Source organism: Cydia splendana, chromosome 12 (assembly GCF_910591565.1).
Source record: "Cydia splendana chromosome 12, ilCydSple1.2, whole genome shotgun sequence".
In the NCBI taxonomy this organism is placed as follows: domain Eukaryota; kingdom Metazoa; phylum Arthropoda; class Insecta; order Lepidoptera; family Tortricidae; genus Cydia; species Cydia splendana.
Window position 1 is genome coordinate 10,282,077 of NC_085971.1, and position 24,294 is coordinate 10,306,370.

At 35.7% G+C, this 24,294-nt stretch overlaps 1 protein-coding gene across 1 annotated transcript in view; it reads right to left on the reverse strand.

Moving 5' to 3' along the window:
- Positions 1 to 1,908: 1,908 nt before the first annotated feature.
- Positions 1,909 to 24,294, reverse strand: part of LOC134795501 (BAI1-associated protein 3) — a 125,614-nt gene continuing 103,228 nt past the window's right edge. Inside the window, exons 16-24 of the mRNA XM_063767358.1 lie at positions 17,280 to 17,343; positions 13,565 to 13,725; positions 10,677 to 10,767; positions 7,725 to 7,887; positions 7,193 to 7,418; positions 6,797 to 6,962; positions 6,393 to 6,552; positions 5,415 to 5,649; positions 1,909 to 4,238 (exon numbers count right to left, since the gene is read on the reverse strand). Coding sequence (XP_063623428.1) covers positions 4,144 to 4,238; positions 5,415 to 5,649; positions 6,393 to 6,552; positions 6,797 to 6,962; positions 7,193 to 7,418; positions 7,725 to 7,887; positions 10,677 to 10,767; positions 13,565 to 13,725; positions 17,280 to 17,343 — 1,361 coding nt within the window. The 3' untranslated portion in view covers positions 1,909 to 4,143. The remainder of the gene's footprint in view (positions 4,239 to 5,414; positions 5,650 to 6,392; positions 6,553 to 6,796; positions 6,963 to 7,192; positions 7,419 to 7,724; positions 7,888 to 10,676; positions 10,768 to 13,564; positions 13,726 to 17,279; positions 17,344 to 24,294) is intronic.

Below are 24,294 nucleotides of genomic sequence, written 5' to 3' on the forward strand. Positions count from 1 at the left end.
GCAGTTACAAACACATTTGAGCTGACCCTCCGACGGGACACCCTGACCTAATTAAGCGACGATCCACATAATTCCTGGTAAACAATATGAGGCGAACACTTAATAAATATGGAACGTGTTGCTCCGGGAAGTGTTGGAGTGGTTTGTAGCCATTGTTCCTAGGTAAGTACAAAGATTATTCATATTCATCTCTCTTTCGGCAGGTAACATGTTTCTCAAACGACATTAATATTTTATTAAGTATTCTACATTTCCATCGAAAACGGAATCAGTAATTGGCTTGTCTTTGATGAGATCATTTTTATCGTTTAAAATGCGTTGTAATATTTTCATACTTTTCCAGATTTCAAGTAGGTACCTTACCTGACCCAGTTATAATTATAATGATTGTGTGGTTATAAGTTTTCATTTTAAATTTTCGTCACTACGGAACTCTTATTTTATACTTGACACGATAAATGAATCGTAGCGCCGCAGGGACAGTTAGGTACTATACAATACATCTTTGCCACTTTGAAAGTCAAGATATCTAGATAACGACTCAGTGAAGTAGACTTGATGATTTGAGTTTAGGTATTTTTTAGTAATGTCGATATTTTAGGTGCTGGCAGTCCGTGGTTGCTTCAAATAGGGAAACTTGTTGTACATTGAGCAGAATTGTACCGCTGTCTGCAGTTGATTATTAAATAATTGAATAATAATGCTTGAAATCTTCTTCAGATTAGCGTCATTAAAAAGACAATTTCAAATAGTTTTGAAAGTAATCTTCTATAAAAGGAGTGAAATAAATAAATCAGTAAAACAACGTTCACCCATAGAGTTTATTTAAAGCCAGGAACACAAGTGTTGATAATAGTTTACAGTAGGTACATACATCACGGCAAATTATATCACAAACGGGTTAACAATTTCCCTGATGATTTTCAGGAAGTATGTAAAACATGCTTCTTGTATTACAAAGTACAATCATCTGAAAAGTAATGGTTTATTTTGTAATATGATTTGGAAGAGTTGTGCATACAAGGTTATCGCGTTTATTAAAATGTATGGGAAACAATCAATGTAGAAGTAAACGATTGCATTGCATCTACGAGATAGAAACGAATAATAGAAAATAGTAGAGATAAACCATTTTATTAAACAAATTTTATATTTTAGCCAGCTGTAATTCGTTTTTGTGTACAGGGTGGGCATCTATATTATACGCAGAGGACGTACAGCGCTCTTCGAGTGCAATATAATGACGCCTTCAGGATGTTGCTCGGTTTTCAGCGGAGGTGCAGTGCATCGGGCATGTTTGCGGAGGCAAGCGTTGATGGCTTCTATGCGATTATAAGGAAACGCTGTGCCTCCGTGCTAGATAGGCTGCTGGGGAGTCCGAACAGCATCCTGAGAGTGTTTGCCGGGAGGTGGGACTCACCGATGATGCGTAGATGGATCGGTCTGCACTCCAGCTTTATAAATTATAATAGTTAGTTAGTAATGTTGTCTAATTGTTTTGTTATTGTAACAGTTATTTAATTTTTAATTTAATTTATATTCCAATGTATTGACTGAATCAGTCCATTTTTTATACAGGTATAAATGACTGAATCTGATTGAATAATATAATAATTGTATTTTTATTGATATTAAGTATATGTTTGCTGACATAAATGAATTATTTTTATTAATGTTTTAATTATTTACATACGTGATGCTAGTCAAATTTTTAAAATTAAATGTAAGTAAACAAAAAGTTTTGTGTATGTATGGCTCACCCGGTATTGTAATTATCTTAGCTTTAAGTAGATAATATATTGTCTTGCATGGTAGGTTTTAATGAAAATTGTACTCTAACATTAGTATTTAAGTCCTGTTACTAACACTTGCCTGAAATAAATGATTATTTAATTTAATTTAATATACGTTAAATACATTATGAGATCCCTGAGGATTATTTGAACATTTATTTTTAATTTGTCGTTGATAACGCATTTTACAAGTTTCTTGTCATAAAGCAACTGTCCTTTGTGAATATAATTGGGGGTATGTTTGAACAACAAAAAATCCTGGACGCGTGTTCCTGTTGGCACAACTTTTCCCAGATCAGTATTTATGGTACTCGAGTAATGAGCCTATTATAACTTTCCATTTTCGCTAACAACCAGACCCTTTAAACATTTGGCAAGAGCTACACAAAAAAACCTCATTCATGTAGGTACATACAAGCTTAGCTCACTGTGGCGAGAAAATTTGATCCAAAATATGTTTGCTCAATGTAAAAGAACGTTACTTCGAAAAGCCTATTTTTAAATAATTGACTCATGGAATGGTCTTGATTTTATTCAAAAGTTGTAAAATTTGATTTAATAATACATTTTCTGTTTCTTACAAAGATACAAATGCGTGATTAAAAGCTCAGTGATATGGTTTTTGGTTGTTTGGATATGTCGACATTCTAATGCTTTATTAGAGTTATTAAATAGGTATCGTATTAGCAAGATCCAACCATGAAAAAGGCGTTGATGATTTATTTGTAAAAAATCATCTTAAAATGTCTGTATTTGTTGGTTATTTCAAATTCGTCGTTAAATTATCTTGAAGTAAGAAAATATTGGATATAATATACCTACCTTTTTTATTATAACTAAGGTAAGTTTCACAGCTAAGCACATGTATTAGGTAACACATTTTCTACACACTGAGTAGTCTGACACGATATAGATCCTTGTTAATGTGACGTAAAACTATTCCTTTGTTAAATAGTATAGGTATAATCAATATGAATTTTATTATTCTCTATGTTATAGTACACATCAATACACTTTCTTCTATAATAACAATAGGTATACTTGTATACATACGCAATAAACAATTTTCACATATAGTTATAAAATTTTGAATAACTTCATACAATAATTACACTAACGATGAAAATCAGTCGTCGAGACAATGTAAATAATCATTTTTATAGATTACGATGACGGATAGATATTTTACGTGTGACACAAAGCTCTTTTTTGCGTGGATCATGTGGAGGTATAGATGGTCAAGCAAATCTTGTTAGTAGAAAAAGCCGCGAATATCAAATTTTCTATGGGTTGATAACCCTTCGCGCCTACATTTCTTAAATTTGCCGCCTTTCTACTGACAATATTTGCTTGACCATCTATATTTATAATTAATTAAGTAAGCGGAGTTTGTTCAAAATCTTTTCATACGTATTTGGAGAATGGTTCACGTAAGAGTAAAAGTGCGTAATAAAATAGATATTTTAAGTGACCAAATATGGAAGGAAGCCACGATTATGCGTATCAAGCTCAGTGCAGTTTGTGTATAATAACAAGAAGTGCCTGTAGTGTTCATTGTAGATGTACCTAATACGTGGGCCATACTGAAAGTTTCTGGATTGTGATACATATATGAGACGACTTATTTTTTCTAAGTGACCAGACCAGGAATTTTCAGTATGCCCTAAGTATAAAGCGGGTATATATAAAGAACAGATAGTGAAATGTCTAACGACGAGTCTTAAAATACTTGGTCAGGAATTCTAATAGAGACTACGACTAGGGACATAAGCTCCGAGGGTGCATACTAATTATAGGTACACGTACACAATAAAATTCTCTCGTGAATGAAGATTTACAGTCTTTGTAGTAAGTAGGTATATAATACATTAATTAAATACTGATGCGCTCGACATCTCTGTATAAGTAGGAACGAAATAAGAATGAGAAAAAGAAAAATACAATTTTGGCAAATATCTGGGGCAATCGTTACAACACATACTTGGAAGCAAAGCGCAGAATACCATTTTTCTTTGGGTTTTAAATCAACCACTGTTACATACGTATGTTATTAAAGTAATAACAACATTTCTCATAAGTAGTAAACTTTTAAATATCAAGCTGCAACTAAAAAAAGTCTAGAAATCAGTTAACTAGACGTATTAAAATACAACCCACCATTTGTTTCCCCTAATCTATAAATATTTATATAAATAAATAAATATGATCTCATAAGTATTGAAAATTTGTAAAATATTCTTAATATATTGTCGACATTATATAATGGACGTTGTGCGTCAATAGAAATTTCAATAAAATTAACTTCATTTAGTAAATAACAAAATAATATTGACATTGTTTTCATATTATTTTATTGTTCTGCAAATCGTAATTTTTGTTTTTTGACGAAGTCTATAGCAACCTTGTCCGTGGTACGTGATTCCAAAATTTGCAATATAGGATGATCTGTAAAAAACAATTGTAATACACATTTTAACATACATATTACTATATTCACACAAATATCTACACATTTTGTAAATTATTTAATTAAGTATAAGTAGGTATTAAAATGCCGCAAAAAGCTAAGTTTCCTGTCGACTTTCTTGAAGATTCAGTAACTTTCGCGTAAAATTTCAGGCATGTGGTAAATATTCCTAAGTTTGTAAATGTTAATTTGGAATATTTACATCTCGTGCGGTTTCAGAATCGCGCTGTATATTTTTGAACGTTAACTACATTTAAGAAGCATGGCACATTATGACTTTAAAAATAGTATTGAACTGATTCCTTAAACACATTAAAGATGCATCAAGTAAAAGTTTAAAGTTAAACCTACTGATTCTTAAAAAAAAAGGTATTTTTAATCGAAATTTGTTAGTCATTTGTTACCAAACATAACAAATCAAAATTTACCCACTTTTCGGTTTCCGATTGTTTTTGTTTGTGTTTCCTCATAATTAAGTTTGACGTTAACGTAGTATTAGGGCACAGAATAATTAATAGTACTACCGTACAGAAAGGAAACTTCCTACAAAAACGAAGTTTGACAGCGGTTCAGGGTCGAATCATGCTGTCCCTTTCTAATATATGGCACTATCCCTTTCGGTTATTTAGGGTTGTCAAAAATCAAGTGATTATTTTATCTGTGGTCGTGCACGCAAAAGGAAGTCAAGTGGTGCCAACCCTAATAATTGCTCGGAGCAATGCTGAGCCGAGCGGAGCCGAGTTTGACCGAAGTCAGGAGTTTCGCACCCCTGATTAGGGTAACATCAATCTGATCTGATGTCGGAAACCCAGCCAAGTCAGACTCATCCGATTCGAGCTCGTTAAAATCGTCTCGAAAGAAAAGCACAATCGGCAATAAAAGGTTCTACTAATAGTGATATTATTGATAAACATGTTAATTAGCAATTTTAATCGGCCCATTTCAAACAATGCTTATTAGTTATTACTTATAAGATGTCACAGCGATACGATACCGATTAGTCAGTGTCAAAAGTGACAATTCTTGAACCAAAAACGTCACTTTTGACACTGATAGATCGGTATCGCATTGCTGTGAAATCTTATAAGTATCGCTCGATTTGGGCCGACTGTCAATTGCCAATATTTCCAAAATTCAAAGTTGTAGGTACTTACTTCTATCATGTAGTTGCATGAGAGGCAGCTCAATGGGACGCAGCGGGTCAGGGGGAGCATTGCTATTGACTCCAGGAATCCGCGAGAGGGACACGTAGGCTTCGCCGGCAAAGTCGTCAGCGGTGAGCACGTCGCGATCCCACACGGACAAAGCCAGAGCCGCCTTAGGCGACCGACACGAGTCCAGCGACACCGCGAACTCGAAACACTCGTCCCATATTGGATTCAGGGTTTTCTACGAAATTAATTTGCCTATAAGTTGTTTGATGTGACGAGATAATACCACAGGAAATATTTTTGTGCAGGATAAGGAACCTAACACACTAGAACTTAATTACCTACGGTCATGCAGCGTTTACGCGGCAAACTATGTTAAAATCGCGACGCACTTTACGATCACCGCGTATTCGTCACGTCATAGGTTTCACGACCGGTCTGGCCTAGTGGGTAGTGACAGTGACCCTGCCTATGAAGCCGATGGTTCCGGGTTCGAATTCCGGTAAGGGCATTTATTTGTGTGATGGCACAGATTTGTTCCTGAGTCATGGTTGTTTTTTATGTAGGTATATAAGTATATATATATCGTATATATTATATATATATCGTTGTCTAAGTATCCACAACACAAGCCTTCATGGGCTTACCGTGGGGCTTAGTCAATTCGTGTAAAAAAAAATGTCCTATAATATTTATTTATTTATTTATTTTTATAGGTACTACTAACCTACTCGTAATATCAATATGGTATTATATTTTAAGTAATTTCGCTTAGTAACAGTATCACATAATTTGCGGTATCGGAAATCGTGTTCTATTTATATGTTTGACAGGGAAGCTATCTTTCATAAATATCTAACTGGATTGAAACTCTTAAGTTTAGATTGCTATCTGAAGTTACTAATCCATAAGGTTTCTCAGAAAATATTTTAGATAGGTAGAAATTAAGTTTGAAGAGACAGAACTTGAAGAATGACTAACCTTTTGAACATTAGTAGTTTGTTCGTGAGCTTTCGGGAAAAGTCGTTTAGGCACCAGTTCTAGAACGACGAATGGGTCGCTCAGGCCATTGGGGTCCAATGGTATGACATCACGAGCCGATAGCACTTCTACCGACAATGAGTCGTGATTGAAGTATACCCTATAAAAATTTAAACCACTTTTTATTTAATTATACATGTACTCCAATAAAAATATGATCGAATTTGGACCTTGCATGCATTTAGCCCTTTTTCTTCGTGTTAATGGTGATCACTGTCTCTGTCGCTATCAGATATACCGGAGCGGCAATATCTGAACACACACTCAGCATAAAAATTTATATCAAAATGTTTTTTTTGACAAAAAAACTTATTACAATATTAGTTTAATCAAACAGTGCCTACCTGACTAATATTGATCCGTAAGGCGACGGCAGTGGTGTCCGAATCTGTTCTAAAAGCCTATCTGCAAGCCAGAGCTCAAGCAGCTCATCAGTCGGAGCTTGATGGTACTGCATTCTTTGTTCTACTCGTCCCCAATCTGCGTTGTGAACTTCCGACATCGGTAAACCTATTAAAAACCAAGCAATCGTGCAACGGTCAAAATGACTAAACAAAGTCTAAGTCAAAATTTGGTCTTAACAAATCAAAGCACTTTGATAAATGATAACACAATAAAATCAACACGACTAAAAATTGCGATATTTTAGAATAAAATAAGCGATAATTATCTAAGAATTTGAAGTTGATGAAAATGAAGAAAAAACAGAACTATTGATACCAAATCTTTTAATAATTTACCTTTTCCTTCAGCGTGGAAAAACTCTGCTAGCAAGTCTAACGCTTCCCGCAGTCTAGAATGGTAAACCCTCGGTCTTTCGGCGCCACCGGCGTCAGCCTGAGATGACACCTCCTTCAGTACGGCGCTCCAGCAGCCGGCCAGGGCTCGGATGAATGCGCGCGGCAACAGCCACGTGTTTAGTGACGAGAGATGCTGGTCCAGGAACTCCAACAGTGGGGTTATGGCCTGTTGATATAACATTCTACTCGTAAATGTTGTAGGACGACATTGGGAGTTGCAGTAAGAGAAATACTGTCGAATAAGGCAGTGGCTATCCGATGGTTCGATTGACAGTAAGTCGGGCGTGACCGCTCAGATAGCGATGAAAAAGCTGATTGCAGCCGATTGTATTATACAGCCAACATAGAAAGTGAGCAAATACAGAATCTATTACAGCTCGAGTGCCGAAGACATTTTGTAATTAATTTCCGGGGTAATTAATACATCTTACCGACGGAAATAAAGCATCATAAAGTTACAAGGCCGATTTACCTGCGGCGTAGGCAGAGTATCCGGTGACCAGGCGAGGTGGAAGACCGCCTTGCGAAGAGGCGGTCGAGCGCGTGTAGCGAGCGGCGCCGCGGCGCGCGCCGCGCGGGCGTCCAACGTGCCAAGCGCCCCGCGCACTAGCTGACGCGCGCTTTCGTCGTTTGCCCTTAACATTTATGGATGCCATGTGGAATTATGAAATAAATGTTGAGCTCATGAGTGAATTTCCCAGCGTCGGACCAAGCTAGGTATCTCTGTACCGACTTTGACGAGACGATATGTGGAAGTGCCATAATAAACGCCTTATGTATATTAATTTTAATTTTCAGATTTTGTTATTGCAAAATCTGTGCAAAGTTATACAAATACAAATACAAAATTCTTTATTACTTTTAAATACACGTGGCCATGGTTTAGGGGATGGAGCCGCCCGGTAAGCAAAAAATTGCCTGTGTTGGGAGGAAACTTGGCCAATTCTAGGAGCTTATACAAGAGCTCAAAATGTATGTAACTATCGTTTCTATTGTTAGTGTAGGTACTGACAGCAGTTAATTTTTTTTATTCAGGCGTAATTAGTAAGTAGGTGCCTATGTAAAAATCTGATTGAGAAAGTATGGAGATTGGAGCCGATTAAAAAAAGTTTTTAGGTCATAAAAAGCAGGTATACAATAACCCGGTAATCTCATGAAGTAGGTACATATCTACACAACTGTCAAGTTACTCTCTCTAATTCTGGGTACGAGTGTAATAACTAATAGGTACTACTCGTTTAATAGGCGGTAAATGCGCCGTTAAATGAACTTAAATGTAGGTAGATACAAATACTAATTTTAATTAATAAGGTTTCGTTCCTTTTCTACTTTTTGTTTTACTTGGTTTCAAAGTCGGTACCGGTACGGTAAATCACAATATGTATAATACAAGAAATCATTATTTATTTTACTACATTAGTTATATTACTTCAGTACGGATATGACGGTCGTGACAGCGTGATATTGACAGTGTCAATCTATTTCAATCACATGGTGTTAAAAAGTGACACTTATTTTATCACGTCGATAAATCCTAATCCTATAATACGCCTCACCTGCAGGGCAAATAGCTATATCTACGACCGTTTACTTTATAACTACGGTAAAAGCACTCAACGATTTGTAATATAACAGCAATTAAATCCGGCCGAAAGTATCTAATTTATAATTAATTTTCCCGTAATTAAGCACGTCCAGTCAGTTCCAGGAAGGTAAATCACTTAAGGTGCAGTAGGCTCAGAGAACGGAGTTTTTGAAAAGTCGTAGCTCTTTTTTAAATCACACTACGGTTGCCAAAAATTAGCAATTTTGAGGCCCTTCTTTAGGGAATTTTGCGATTCGAATCCTGTGTTTTTGACTTTCGCTCGATAGAAAAAAAATCACTAACATAGGTCTAAAATTGACTTTTACAAAATTATAATGTATTTTGCACATAAACTACAACTATGAAAATTATTTGTATAAATGTACAATATTATGCTTGAGGGACTCAGCGATTACTTTTTTTATGATTAGGAAAAGGAAAAAAAATCAAATTCAAAAACATGATATTTGCGGTCCCGAGCACGCACATACCTACAATGACACAAGAAAGAGTAGAAATAAAATAAAATGGAATTAAACAATTTTCATACAAAATTGTTGCAATGTTTAAGCATTCAAAAATCTGCCAATTACGAAGAAAGTGGCGCCCTCATTTATTTTCTACTATTTTATGTCGCACAGTCGCACAGCACATCTGGCTCACGCTTACGCACAGTGAAATAGGGAGAACAACACGAACCTACTGGGCCTTAAGTAAGATATAAAATATTATCTTCTCCATTCAGCAGAATTTAATTTTTAGAGTTCAATTCTTTGCTTAGGTACGTTTGACCTTTCTTTGATAAACCGGTCTAGAGTATTTGTATACGCAATTATGCCTCGTCCAGGACAGTGAAGTGAGTGGCATGTGTACCCGCCGTCGGCTTACAATTAGTGAGAAGACACAACGCAAGGGGTCGATCGAACTAATTGACTTTACTACGTTCGATTGCTGGCATTCTGATTGGAGCCTTAAGCCTTATTCAAAATTACACTTTGATATCGAAATGATGTAATTTTGTAAATTTTGTAATCATTCGCCCGTGCGTCTTGCTCTTGCAATACATGTACGGACAAGTACGAGTGAATGATAACTAAATGACATCATTCAGATATCAAAATGTTTGTTCGAATCGGCCTCCTTGTTAGTTTTGTCCTTGAGATTATTTGCGTGAGATGTGGGACAATAGGTTTTCCGTAGACAAGCTTTTCTCAATAGGTAGGTACCTCTCATTATACCTTACCTTACTTTATTATAATTTTATTTTTTTATTACAGGACAATTTCTACACAGATCAATCTAGTCCCACGGTAAGCTCAATAAGGCTTGTGTTGTGGGTACTAGACGACGTTATATAATATATAATATAAATACTTATATACATAGAAAACATCCATAACTCAGGAACAAATATTTGTGATGAACACACAAATAAATGCTCTTCGAACCCGGGACCTCCTGCTTCGTAGGCAGGGTCACGACCGACCCGACTAGGCTAGGAGGCCGTTATCGTTATGAAAAACACACCAACGTTGTTTTATTGCTTGCGATGATTTCTAAGGTACCTATCAAATACTCTTGTGATTGCGGTTTGACAGTCAATAACTATTTATATGACGTGTGAGTGTGACTAGTGTAAATAGTGTTTTTATATTCTTACATTTATTATTTTGTCTCTAAATAATACTAATAATTCTTACACGTTAAATCACAATGGAAATTCCTACCCACTCAACATCACAAATACTCGCATACACATACATATTAAGCATTGGCTGTGCTCAAGCGTGTAGGTACCTCGCTCAACCTATAAGCGCACTTGCGCCACTTCGCACTTACATGTGTTCATCGTCGTACTCGGCTAACGAGCGCCGCACGTACTCCAAGTTGTTCACGATTGTGCATATCTCCTCCGTCGTTTTGTTTTGACCTGCATACAAATTATCCTTGTAATCCACGGCTTCGTTAACATTATCTTGAGGTTTATACCATCTAAGCGGCAATCCTTAGAGGTTTAAAATGTAAAATAAATCCGCAGTGCAAAGCTACGGTTAACTTGAATAAAATTCTTTCTTTTTCCGACTTAATAATGAAGAAGTTCTAGGATCTATGCATAAAAGAAAAGTTTATTCTTTTGTTCGTTTCTACTTTATCCGTTGAAAAGGCGATAACGACATTAATTAGTTACGTATTTATTTATTTCATTAATACAAAATTGGCGTAAATAATTGTCGAAATAGAAACGTAATCATTGTCTATCTTATGGACTATTATTTATTAGTTAGATATACATATACCTACCTACCTAGAAAAAATATATTACTAGAAACAACTGTAGGGATAAATAGATCACAACATAATAAATGAGTATTTTACACGCTTCAGATATATTTGACAGATTAGACCCCAAGTAAGGTGAAGTAACACTTAGAACGTTCCGTGTAGGGTTTGCAATCCGGATCCGAAATGTATGAAATTATCCGGATCTGGATCCGGATCCGCGGATATTCCCATACATTTCGGATCCGTCGTGCAAACCCTAGTTCCGTGTTTATGTTACACGTCTGAAAATGTACAAGCTAATTGGCGGTAAGCGGTAACATGATATACAAGTAGTAATGCGTTTGTAACGCTTACATACCACAGACACCTCACATAGACTCCGCAGAAAGGAAATAGCACTCGGTTCCCATACTTAGTTTATCCTATACGGTCGCATGTTTTTTTAATTTAGGCGCGCCCAAATCACGAAAGCTGTTTTTATTAGAAATTGACTTCCATCTATTTATATTTTATGAATGCGTTGTAAGCGCGAATTGTCTTTATTACTATGCTCTACGAGTATCTTGATTCTCTAAAGTTACCTACAAAAGTAATTACACACGCCCAGGAGATAAAGCCACGTGCCGCACGTGTGTCGTAAACTCTTAACGTACCTAAGCATAATTTTAACATTTTATAAGATATAATTTTGTAATTCTGTGAACTAAGTAATTAGGGACCTATCTCTCTCTATCTCTATAAGTTTCGTACCTATTGTATTTTGTTTGACTTTTTTAATAATACTTAGAAATTATAATATACCCTGTTGGTAAATTTCCTGTTTCCTGACTGTAGAAATTGTAGCATAATGTGTGTATATTTGCTGTTCTATTGTGGTTGGCACGTCGGTTTGCTAGTTGGCCGCAAATGAAGTGAAAGGCGTGTTGACAGCGTTACAAAGCAGTTTGCTTAGACGCCGTAGGTTGCGGCGGCCGGCCGTCCTAATCATGTGTTGGTTATGTTATTACGGTTGCACCATGCAGTACAAAGACGCAATTCGACAATCAATTTCGACTGCTCGTGTTAATCACAAAGTTTTGCATAAGAATATTATACGTCCATTACAACTTTCATGACTTTGAACGGCAATATTAGATACCTAATTCTCTTGAGATCTTGCCATAAAATCTGTCAGTGGTCCTAAAAGCAAGCAGGCACCAAAAACGATGCGGTCATCGTTTACTATTGACAAACCATTTGTAAACCTTACTGTAATCAGTCCACATAGACTTCTCAATATTGCTGGCCACGCAATATCATGGAGGAAGTCTGTGCGTTACCTTGGTGTTACAATTGATAGTAAAGTCAACTGGACCAAACACGTAACAAATCTCCGCGTTAAAGGCGCTCAGGCGTTGGGAGCCTTGCATCCAGTTATGAAGAGGAAAAGTAACCTTAGCTCTTTTACTAAGTTAAGAATTTATACTACTCTAATTCGTCCATGTCTAACTTATGCATGCCCAGCATGGAATAGTACATGCCCAAGTAACTATAAAATTCTTCAAACCATTCAAAATAAGGCAGTCAAAATAGCTTTTAACACACCTTTTCGGACAAATTTGGCTAAATTGCATGTTGATATCGGACTAGTCCCACTACGACCTTATATAATTAGATTATCTTCCAAATTCTTTAATAATCCTAAGCTTAAAAACCATTCAAATAATTTAATTTCATGCATAGGGCAGTCACGTATATCCGATTTGCCGTATGTCGATAGGTATGGTACTTATCGCTTGCCCCATCACTATTCTCTCTTCCCGCCTGACGATTGTAGTAGCGACGAGGGTTAGCGCGCCACGTCCGGTGCAATAAGACCCCCGTTCGCAACGGCTACACGCATAGCACCGTGGTAATGGAAGCAGCTCATCTTATACTGGACGAGTAGCGTGGCATGTGCATTTTTGTTCGCTAACCGTCAATGAGTAGAGAGTAAAAATTATTGCATTGCTTTTATATTGCGTAAATTAATCCATAAGAAATAAAGTGTCATGCTATAAGTGAACTTACTACTAATAAGTTCATACCTTTATATTATAGTTAGTTTCTTTTAAATACTTATTCCATGTTAAACAAATATATCCAAAAATGTATGTTATAAACTTTTATAGGTGTTTAGCCTGAGAAAGTAATTTTGTGTATCCGTGATTTGTAAGTGCTTGGTTTAATGTACAGCATATTACTTTGTATATTGTATATATATTTTAAAATAAAGAACATATAAAAACAACTGTAATCAGTCAAGACCTTCAGGGTCTTTCTCTAAGAATATGTCTGCATTACGTCTAATTGTCACTACTCTTTTCATACATTTTGTTGGGATCGCGGCAAATAGACCGCAGACACATTTTTTGAGAATGATCCTTCAATGGATAATGAAGTGTTTCTATTTCTTGCTAACTTACCGTGGTTGTCATAGTAGCCCTGGTCTGCAAGCGCGCCGTGCACCAAGTCGGCGTAGTGCAACGCAGTGGCGCACGCGGCTTCGAGCAATCGCATACTGCCGCCCACTGTGCCTTCCTCTACCGAGCCGATCCCTCGCCACACTAGTCGCATGTAGTAAAGGCTGACAAACATAATGATCGTTAATATATAAAAGTAAATCAAACGCAGCACCGAGTAAATATCGTTTTACTCGTACGTGAAATTCTCGTTCGTGAAAACTCGTACGTCACGAATGTGTGAAAATTAAAAATGTTTATGAGAATCAGGTTTATAAGTATTAAAAATAAAAAAAATACAGGATGCTGTTCGTGGATGTGTGTATTGTATATCTTTAGATAGATGTTATAATTGAACAATTCGAAATACCGATGTTAACGCCTGTTACCTCTAAGACGCCGTAGCCAGAGTAACATATAAGAGGATTCCGGGTCAATAGTAGTAAGGTAATTGGCTATTAGGGCAGCATCCGGTATTGCACAATAATTGGATGCAACATCTTCTACTTAATATTATATTGAATTATTGCTAACGGATATAAAATAGGTTTTCTGTTTAACTGAACTGAATTTAACTGTGAAAATGCTCGAAAGAAATTGTAGCATTATAATTAACAAATCTATTCAATTAAAACGTTAAAATAAGCACCCTTTATACCTAACTAAATATTATTTTAACGCCACGTTATTTATCGTAACTAATTACTTACCTACCCTAAAATGGTTATTTGACTAAAATACATTATATCTTGGCTGTATTCTAAACGGCCGCAGTATTTAGTATTTAAGGAATATTGATGAGCAGTATAAATCGTGTACCGCCTAACGACTTGGAACATTTTATGAGTTTAACGTCCAAAATTCCGATTCATGCAGTTTGTTCTCCTGCTTCGTTTTAATTATTGAACACCATGTATGGAAGGTGACCCGGGGTTATTGTAACCATAAAGCATCTTACAAAACTAAATGATTGTGCTTTTAAAGAAATTAATTTATGCATGTGCAGAAAACTTATTAGGTTTAAACAGAATAAATGAGATTATCTCTTGAATAAACTCTCAATCTCATTATAAACATTAAATTTTAAATAGTTTAATAAAGTTTTATTTTAATAAAGTACCTATTAGTATAGACAAAATATATCCTTTTAAATACTTTATGCTCTTAAATATATTATAAACTACTATTTAACCTCCGACGCAAAAAAAAGAGTGTTATATGTTTGACGCCAAGGTCTGTCTATCTGTGGCAACGTAGCTCTTTTTTTTACGTGAAAGCGAGTTTCCTTGCGGTGGTTCTTAGTTATGTTTGATAGAAATCGATCCAGCAGTTTGAAGAGTATCAGCTCTTTTCCAAAATAATGTAAAGCATTTTTGGCGTGATATGGATTTTTTAAATCCTAGGAGGTTTAAAAAAATATATAGTTATTTTAGTACCTTCTTACTATAAGTCTGATAGATAGTATTATATAGTATGCACGCTTTTGTTTATTAGTGGTGCTTTGCTCGGCAAACCACATAAATTAAATATAGGTACCTTATTTTGCAGTTTAATAGTAGATATGACGTATAGGTATAATGTGAGAAATTTTACGAGCATAATATTGCATTTGGAATGAATTCAAACTCCACCAGTATTCTAAAGGTTTAATTAAAGGATTCCCGATCAATGCATCCGTTCAAATAAAGTTATGGAAACAAAACATACGGCGCGATTCGGGAAATGAATTAGACATTCAGTAGATTTGAAATAGTAAAGATATGTGACGTTCCACGGAAAAAGGTACCTTATGGCGGCTGGCGCTTACGTCGCATAGCGCCGCAATAATATTGGAGCGACGTTAATAATAGCGTAAGCGCCAACCGCCATATGGTACCTTTACCCGCGGGACGTCACATATCTTTACTATTTCATATCTAGCGAATGTCTAATTCATTTCCCGAATCGCGCCGATAGTATCGGCCAGCGTGCAGCGGTTGGTAGCTACTTAGTAAGCAAATAATACTAATAATAGCAATTCCACAAGCGCGGGATGAATCTGCTTTTGTCAGTTCTGAATACAGAAGGTATTGTTTTTATTTTATACGATCCGGAATATTGAATTTCAGTTGTTTGTTTGTGATGAAACTGACAGCGCTTACTGTCAGGAAATGGAGGAGGTAAAATGTTATATAATGTAACTTAGATTGGCATTGCAGTGATGTACCGAAACATTGTTTTGACATGTTTTTGCAATGTTATTTCTGGTTTACAATACCGTACCTATTCTATTTTATTAATATAACGGGAAGCGCTGGTGGCCTAGCGATAAGAGCGTGCTACTACTGCTACTTGCAATCTGGAGGTCGCGGGTTCAAACCCCGGCTCGTACCAATGAGTTTTTCGGAACTTATGTACAAAATATCGTTTGATATTTGGGCATTTTCACTTAATTGAACACCTTTAACGGCCGGTTAGCAATCGTTACAAAACTGCCGGTCAATGTCAAATCCCATACATTTTGTCAGGAATTTAACGGTTAGACGTTACTGAAACACGACTTAAGTCGCGCTTTAAAGTACAAGTTAAATGAAAATGCCCATTTACTAGTCGCTTTTCGGTGAAGGAAAACTTCGTGAGGAAACCGGACTAATCCCAATAAGGCCTAGTTTACCCTCTGGGTTGGTCGCTTTCGTAAAAACTAGTGCCTATGCCAATTCTTGGGATTAGTTGTCTTAAGCGGACCCCAGGCTCCCTTGAGCTGTGGCAAAATGCCGGGAGAACGCAAGGAAGAAGAATAAGTAATTAAGTATATAATAACGTGAACAAATGTAATGCGAATTCTATAATTTTATCATTTTTTTTCAACGTTTATTTATTGCTCGCAACTCGCAAGTGACTTTTATGTCTGTCGAGGAAGGTTTCTGTTGTTGTTGGTTGTGTAACGTAATTGATTACAGTTTTAAAAGTTTTGTGTTGGTGACCACATCATTATATTTTTACTAATTTCGAGATATGCGTTTGAAAGTTGAATGTAAGAGACGTCTTACATTGGCCAATTAAGTTATAAGTACTTCTAATAGTTCTTTTATCTTACGACAGTTAGGTCGTAACGACCTTTAATATATAAATCTGTAATGAGGTGTGTAATAAAGAGTATTTGTATTGTATTGTATTGTACATATTATAAATACGAGAGTAATTTTGTCTCTCTGCCTATTACCTATATGCTTTACCTTTGAACTGATTTAGGTGACATTTGGTACAGATATAAAGGCCCAGCGAATAACATAGGATAGTTTTTATCAATCATCATCGTCATACCACGTAGACGAAGTCGCAGGCAGAACTTGTATATCATTATAATAATATCCTAAAATCGTTTTTCTGAAATTGGTAACATTTTTATAAACGAAACAATTGGGTAATAAATAGAAAGTTTGATATCTCGTATAAGTCCCTTAAAAGCTGATAATCAATAATTTCTGCGAAACGTGTTCAACGTGGGTCGCATTTAAAATATGTTCCAAACCTTGCTCTTATGTCACGTGTGGGGCAGGTCCGAGCTAAAAAAAGCTGGTAATAATAAAGCTCTCGGGAAGGTCAAACGTATAAATTGCAGACGATTGTCCATAAAACGTGACCGAGTATAATATGAATAGAGTAAACAAGAGTAGTGATAAAGCCGGGATATTCTCACCATGCGGCGGTGTCCACCGAGGACGTGCTGTGCTTCACAATGTGCTCGCCTTCCACCAGCCGGTCTGTAACAATATCATATATATCATAATAATATCGACTGGAATATACTGCTTATTGTGTACAACCTTGGTGTACAACACCTCAATATAACGGACATTAAACGCTATAAATATTGTTTTAGAACTAGACCTCGATTCTGATTTTCTGATTTATGTTCTGAAACTGTTATGGATTTATTCTGTCAGCTGTCAAAAGTAACATTTCTTGGCCAGAACAAAGAACCGGTAATAATAGATTCTGCTAAAGATAGTTTGCAGCTTTGAAGATATTTAGTTTATTTTCTAGATTTTGAAGCTAACGAGTGAAAAGTTAAGTAAAACAACTTTTATGATGTTTCGTGATTGGACAAAATCTAATGTTAATTCATGAATAAGTAGTAAAATGACAAGTTGTTTGAACTTTAGTGATTGTATAAAATGATTATTCGCTGTTTTACTATGTAGCTGTTTGATAATTATTATTTATGTTGGTTTAACTAAAAATAAACTAATCGTTTATGGCTCTCGTAAACATTTAGTTAAAATTCCGTTGTTTATGCTATTACTTTTAGAGGCTTTTTAACCCCTTATTAAACCTTTTATGTTTGAACAAGTAATACGTATTATTATAATAAACGTAGGCGTAGGGGCAAACGAAAAACAACGGGATGAGGATTAATATTATTATCTCCACGTGCAATGGGCCCGATTCGGATTTTGAAATAGACACCTATTAGACATCTTTTAGACATCACCAAGATACGATAACGATATGTTTAAGATCTAACCTGTCAAATTTGACATTTGCGCGATTCTGGAGATACTATTGAACGATTTTCACAGGATATGACTCAGAGATCCAATTCACATCTAATAGATATCTTACTCCATCTTACGTAAAAGTTGGTAAAAGTGACATTGGTTGCCCGAATTGCGCTGCAAAAGTGAACTAGTTGATATCTAAACTATAAAGTATCTAGAATGGATCTGGTACGTGCCGTCTCTTGTGAATATCTTGAAGGTCGAATACGGCAGAATAACAATGGCGGACGCTCGTAGCTCACCCACGGTGCTACGGCCGCGACGTACCCCGCGCTACGCCGTAGGCCATAGCCTTGTATCCCAAGCGGTACTTAATTGATTGTACAAATATTGCTTTTCCGTAAACCCACATTTTAATTTAACAGAGCCTGAAAATAGACTGACAAATTATTAATGTAAATGGCGTTATACTTAAACTTTTACCTTGTTGCTAATTTATAACTTCGAAACAATTAGAATGACTTGATCGCCACACATGAGTGACTGATCCTGATTGACACATCATGATTATGTAGATATACATTTACAAAGCAGCAAACAAGCATTATCATTACTAAAACCCTTTTACGGCGTGATTAGTCTCAATTTGCTCAGTACTGCGTCGTTTGTTACCCATAATACGTATAGGGATTTATGATTCAAGTCTAATTTGAGGCTGTTTTGCCTTGTCGCTATCAATAGAGACGCACGTACACGCCGGGCCTAATTGAGATGGATACATACCCGCCGACAGCTCAGTAATTAAATTCGTGTCGCTTCCGATTAGGTCTCCATCCAGATAACAGCAAGTAAGTTTACATTCCAACCATACGCTGCACATCAATCTGCGGTGGCAGCATGGTTCCATTTTTATCGCCTATCACTATGCCTGTTACTTTCGCACTTACATACTTGTTAGAATGTGACAGGCATGGTGACAGGTGATAAAAATGCGTCCGTGTTACGGCCGCTGGGTTACAATTTGAGTTATCATCATCATTATATCAGCAGAAAGACCACTACTGGACAAGAAGCCTCTACAAAAATCTCCACTACGAGTGTTGGCGCATTGCTGTCATATCCTCTTATGGTTTTCAGGGCTTTCCCACCGTGATTTTCCACTAACGGCCGTTGCTCCTATCTTGCATCGTTCTCTCAGGATAGATGTACATATATTTTTTTTCATACATTAAATTTAAACAGTTCTGAATAATTGGTAATATCGTATCATGAATTATGTCAAATTATTCTCCTGCGTCTATTTTTAATAGTATTTAACTAGGGTAGTTCCATTCTTTATTATCTTACAAACATAATATAAATCTTATTGTGAGTTTCTCCACAGTCACGTCCTCTCATGTCATAACAGGATTGTTAACATAGCCAAGGTAATATCCCCGTCGCCGCTTGTTTGAAATGAAATAAGCTAAACTCCTGTCACGCAAAAATGCTAATATCTCGGCTTTATTGTGTGGGGTATACGCTTTGTGTTGGTAATCGAGAAGACTTCGTCGGCGTTTCGCATTTTTAAGGAATCTCTAAAAACAATGGTTTTTTTTGTATTTTCGCTATTCAGTTTACCGGTTTATTTAACGAAGTATGAGTTAAACAACATTTATGGAGTATGCAATACCAGCAAAAAATGCCAGTCGGAAGCAACTAAAAAGGTGTGTACGAGTTTTATTTTTATCTTTACTGTGTTGAGCGAAACTGGTAGATGTCATGATGTTATTAATAAGGAAACCATAGGTAGGTTTGGAAACAGAATGCTCTGTGTAATTTAAACTTTGTTGAATGATTATATGTAGAAATCCACATTTTGAGTCTAGGTAAATAGGTACTCCACAGCCAAAATTTAATTTGATATTATAATATTTCATGATACGAAGCGACGGGCTAATGGGAAATTGTATTTGACTAACAATTTATTAAATTTGTAGGTACTTGATGTATGTTAAAACATATATCAAATATCAAATTAATAACATAAAACCTGAAATATAAACTGCCTACAATATCATATACAACAATTAATTTCAGTAAGTAATATTTGATATTTGATATTTATTGAAATTAAATTAGTCTCCATTGAATTCCACCTTTTTTTGTTAACAAATAGATACGTCTGCGAGCGATACTACCATCCGATATCGATTGGTTGGTGGTTTCTTGTATAACCACAAAGAAGCAAAATGTTATAAGTGCATTTTTATACTTATTCACTAATTTTATAATATATTGTTAAAAAGAAACCGTTAGTGGAAATAGAAAAGGACTCGATGCCATGGAACACTTTCTAGCAGCTGTCTTTGTCCAAGGGTCATTCGACATCCGATATCGGATCCGACAATGTGAAAACACTCTAAGCTGTAAACTTCTAAAAAAACGTGAAAACAAATGAACAATAAAGATATCTACGCTAAGTAATTATAATGTGATTGATTAAAAAGTCAAGTATTATACAGTAGTTTGCAATATAATAGCAGTTTATTTATACTACAGTAAATTGAGTTATTAATTTCAAATCTTATTAGGTTTAAACAGAATAAATGAGATTATCTCTTGAATAAACTCTCAATCTCATTATAAACATTAAATTTTAAATAGTTTAATAAAGTTTTATTTTAATAAAGTACCTATTAGTATAGACAAAATATATCCTTTTAAATACTTTATGCTCTTAAATATATTATAAACTACTATTTAACCTCCGACGCAAAAAAAAGAGTGTTATATGTTTGACGCCAAGGTCTGTCTATCTGTGGCAACGTAGCTCTTTTTTTTACGTGAAAGCGAGTTTCCTTGCGGTGGTTCTTAGTTATGTTTGATAGAAATCGATCCAGCAGTTTGAAGAGTATCAGCTCTTTTCCAAAATAATGTAAAGCATTTTTGGCGTGATATGGATTTTTTAAATCCTAGGAGGTTTAAAAAAATATATAGTTATTTTAGTACCTTCTTACTATAAGTCTGATAGATAGTATTATATAGTATGCACGCTTTTGTTTATTAGTGGTGCTTTGCTCGGCAAACCACATAAATTAAATATAGGTACCTTATTTTGCAGTTTAATAGTAGATATGACGTATAGGTATAATGTGAGAAATTTTACGAGCATAATATTGCATTTGGAATGAATTCAAACTCCACCAGTATTCTAAAGGTTTAATTAAAGGATTCCCGATCAATGCATCCGTTCAAATAAAGTTATGGAAACAAAACATACGGCGCGATTCGGGAAATGAATTAGACATTCAGTAGATTTGAAATAGTAAAGATATGTGACGTTCCACGGAAAAAGGTACCTTATGGCGGCTGGCGCTTACGTCGCATAGCGCCGCAATAATATTGGAGCGACGTTAATAATAGCGTAAGCGCCAACCGCCATATGGTACCTTTACCCGCGGGACGTCACATATCTTTACTATTTCATATCTAGCGAATGTCTAATTCATTTCCCGAATCGCGCCGATAGTATCGGCCAGCGTGCAGCGGTTGGTAGCTACTTAGTAAGCAAATAATACTAATAATAGCAATTCCACAAGCGCGGGATGAATCTGCTTTTGTCAGTTCTGAATACAGAAGGTATTGTTTTTATTTTATACGATCCGGAATATTGAATTTCAGTTGTTTGTTTGTGATGAAACTGACAGCGCTTACTGTCAGGAAATGGAGGAGGTAAAATGTTATATAATGTAACTTAGATTGGCATTGCAGTGATGTACCGAAACATTGTTTTGACATGTTTTTGCAATGTTATTTCTGGTTTACAATACCGTACCTATTCTATTTTATTAATATAACGGGAAGCGCTGGTGGCCTAGCGATAAGAGCGTGCTACTACTGCTACTTGCAATCTGGAGGTCGCGGGTTCAAACCCCGGCTCGTACCAATGAGTTTTTCGGAACTTATGTACAAAATATCGTTTGATATTTGGGCATTTTCACTTAATTGAACACCTTTAACGGCCGGTTAGCAATCGTTACAAAACTGCCGGTCAATGTCAAATCCCATACATTTTGTCAGGAATTTAACGGTTAGACGTTACTGAAACACGACTTAAGTCGCGCTTTAAAGTACAAGTTAAATGAAAATGCCCATTTACTAGTCGCTTTTCGGTGAAGGAAAACTTCGTGAGGAAACCGGACTAATCCCAATAAGGCCTAGTTTACCCTCTGGGTTGGTCGCTTTCGTAAAAACTAGTGCCTATGCCAATTCTTGGGATTAGTTGTCTTAAGCGGACCCCAGGCTCCCTTGAGCTGTGGCAAAATGCCGGGAGAACGCAAGGAAGAAGAATAAGTAATTAAGTATATAATAACGTGAACAAATGTAATGCGAATTCTATAATTTTATCATTTTTTTTCAACGTTTATTTATTGCTCGCAACTCGCAAGTGACTTTTATGTCTGTCGAGGAAGGTTTCTGTTGTTGTTGGTTGTGTAACGTAATTGATTACAGTTTTAAAAGTTTTGTGTTGGTGACCACATCATTATATTTTTACTAATTTCGAGATATGCGTTTGAAAGTTGAATGTAAGAGACGTCTTACATTGGCCAATTAAGTTATAAGTACTTCTAATAGTTCTTTTATCTTACGACAGTTAGGTCGTAACGACCTTTAATATATAAATCTGTAATGAGGTGTGTAATAAAGAGTATTTGTATTGTATTGTATTGTACATATTATAAATACTGGAATATACTGCTTATTGTGTACAACCTTGGTGTACAACACCTCAATATAACGGACATTAAACGCTATAAATATTGTTTTAGAACTAGACCTCGATTCTGATTTTCTGATTTATGTTCTGAAACTGTTATGGATTTATTCTGTCAGCTGTCAAAAGTAACATTTCTTGGCCAGAACAAAGAACCGGTAATAATAGATTCTGCTAAAGATAGTTTGCAGCTTTGAAGATATTTAGTTTATTTTCTAGATTTTGAAGCTAACGAGTGAAAAGTTAAGTAAAACAACTTTTATGATGTTTCGTGATTGGACAAAATCTAATGTTAATTCATGAATAAGTAGTAAAATGACAAGTTGTTTGAACTTTAGTGATTGTATAAAATGATTATTCGCTGTTTTACTATGTAGCTGTTTGATAATTATTATTTATGTTGGTTTAACTAAAAATAAACTAATCGTTTATGGCTCTCGTAAACATTTAGTTAAAATTCCGTTGTTTATGCTATTACTTTTAGAGGCTTTTTAACCCCTTATTAAACCTTTTATGTTTGAACAAGTAATACGTATTATTATAATAAACGTAGGCGTAGGGGCAAACGAAAAACAACGGGATGAGGATTAATATTATTATCTCCACGTGCAATGGGCCCGATTCGGATTTTGAAATAGACACCTATTAGACATCTTTTAGACATCACCAAGATACGATAACGATATGTTTAAGATCTAACCTGTCAAATTTGACATTTGCGCGATTCTGGAGATACTATTGAACGATTTTCACAGGATATGACTCAGAGATCCAATTCACATCTAATAGATATCTTACTCCATCTTACGTAAAAGTTGGTAAAAGTGACATTGGTTGCCCGAATTGCGCTGCAAAAGTGAACTAGTTGATATCTAAACTATAAAGTATCTAGAATGGATCTGGTACGTGCCGTCTCTTGTGAATATCTTGAAGGTCGAATACGGCAGAATAACAATGGCGGACGCTCGTAGCTCACCCACGGTGCTACGGCCGCGACGTACCCCGCGCTACGCCGTAGGCCATAGCCTTGTATCCCAAGCGGTACTTAATTGATTGTACAAATATTGCTTTTCCGTAAACCCACATTTTAATTTAACAGAGCCTGAAAATAGACTGACAAATTATTAATGTAAATGGCGTTATACTTAAACTTTTACCTTGTTGCTAATTTATAACTTCGAAACAATTAGAATGACTTGATCGCCACACATGAGTGACTGATCCTGATTGACACATCATGATTATGTAGATATACATTTACAAAGCAGCAAACAAGCATTATCATTACTAAAACCCTTTTACGGCGTGATTAGTCTCAATTTGCTCAGTACTGCGTCGTTTGTTACCCATAATACGTATAGGGATTTATGATTCAAGTCTAATTTGAGGCTGTTTTGCCTTGTCGCTATCAATAGAGACGCACGTACACGCCGGGCCTAATTGAGATGGATACATAC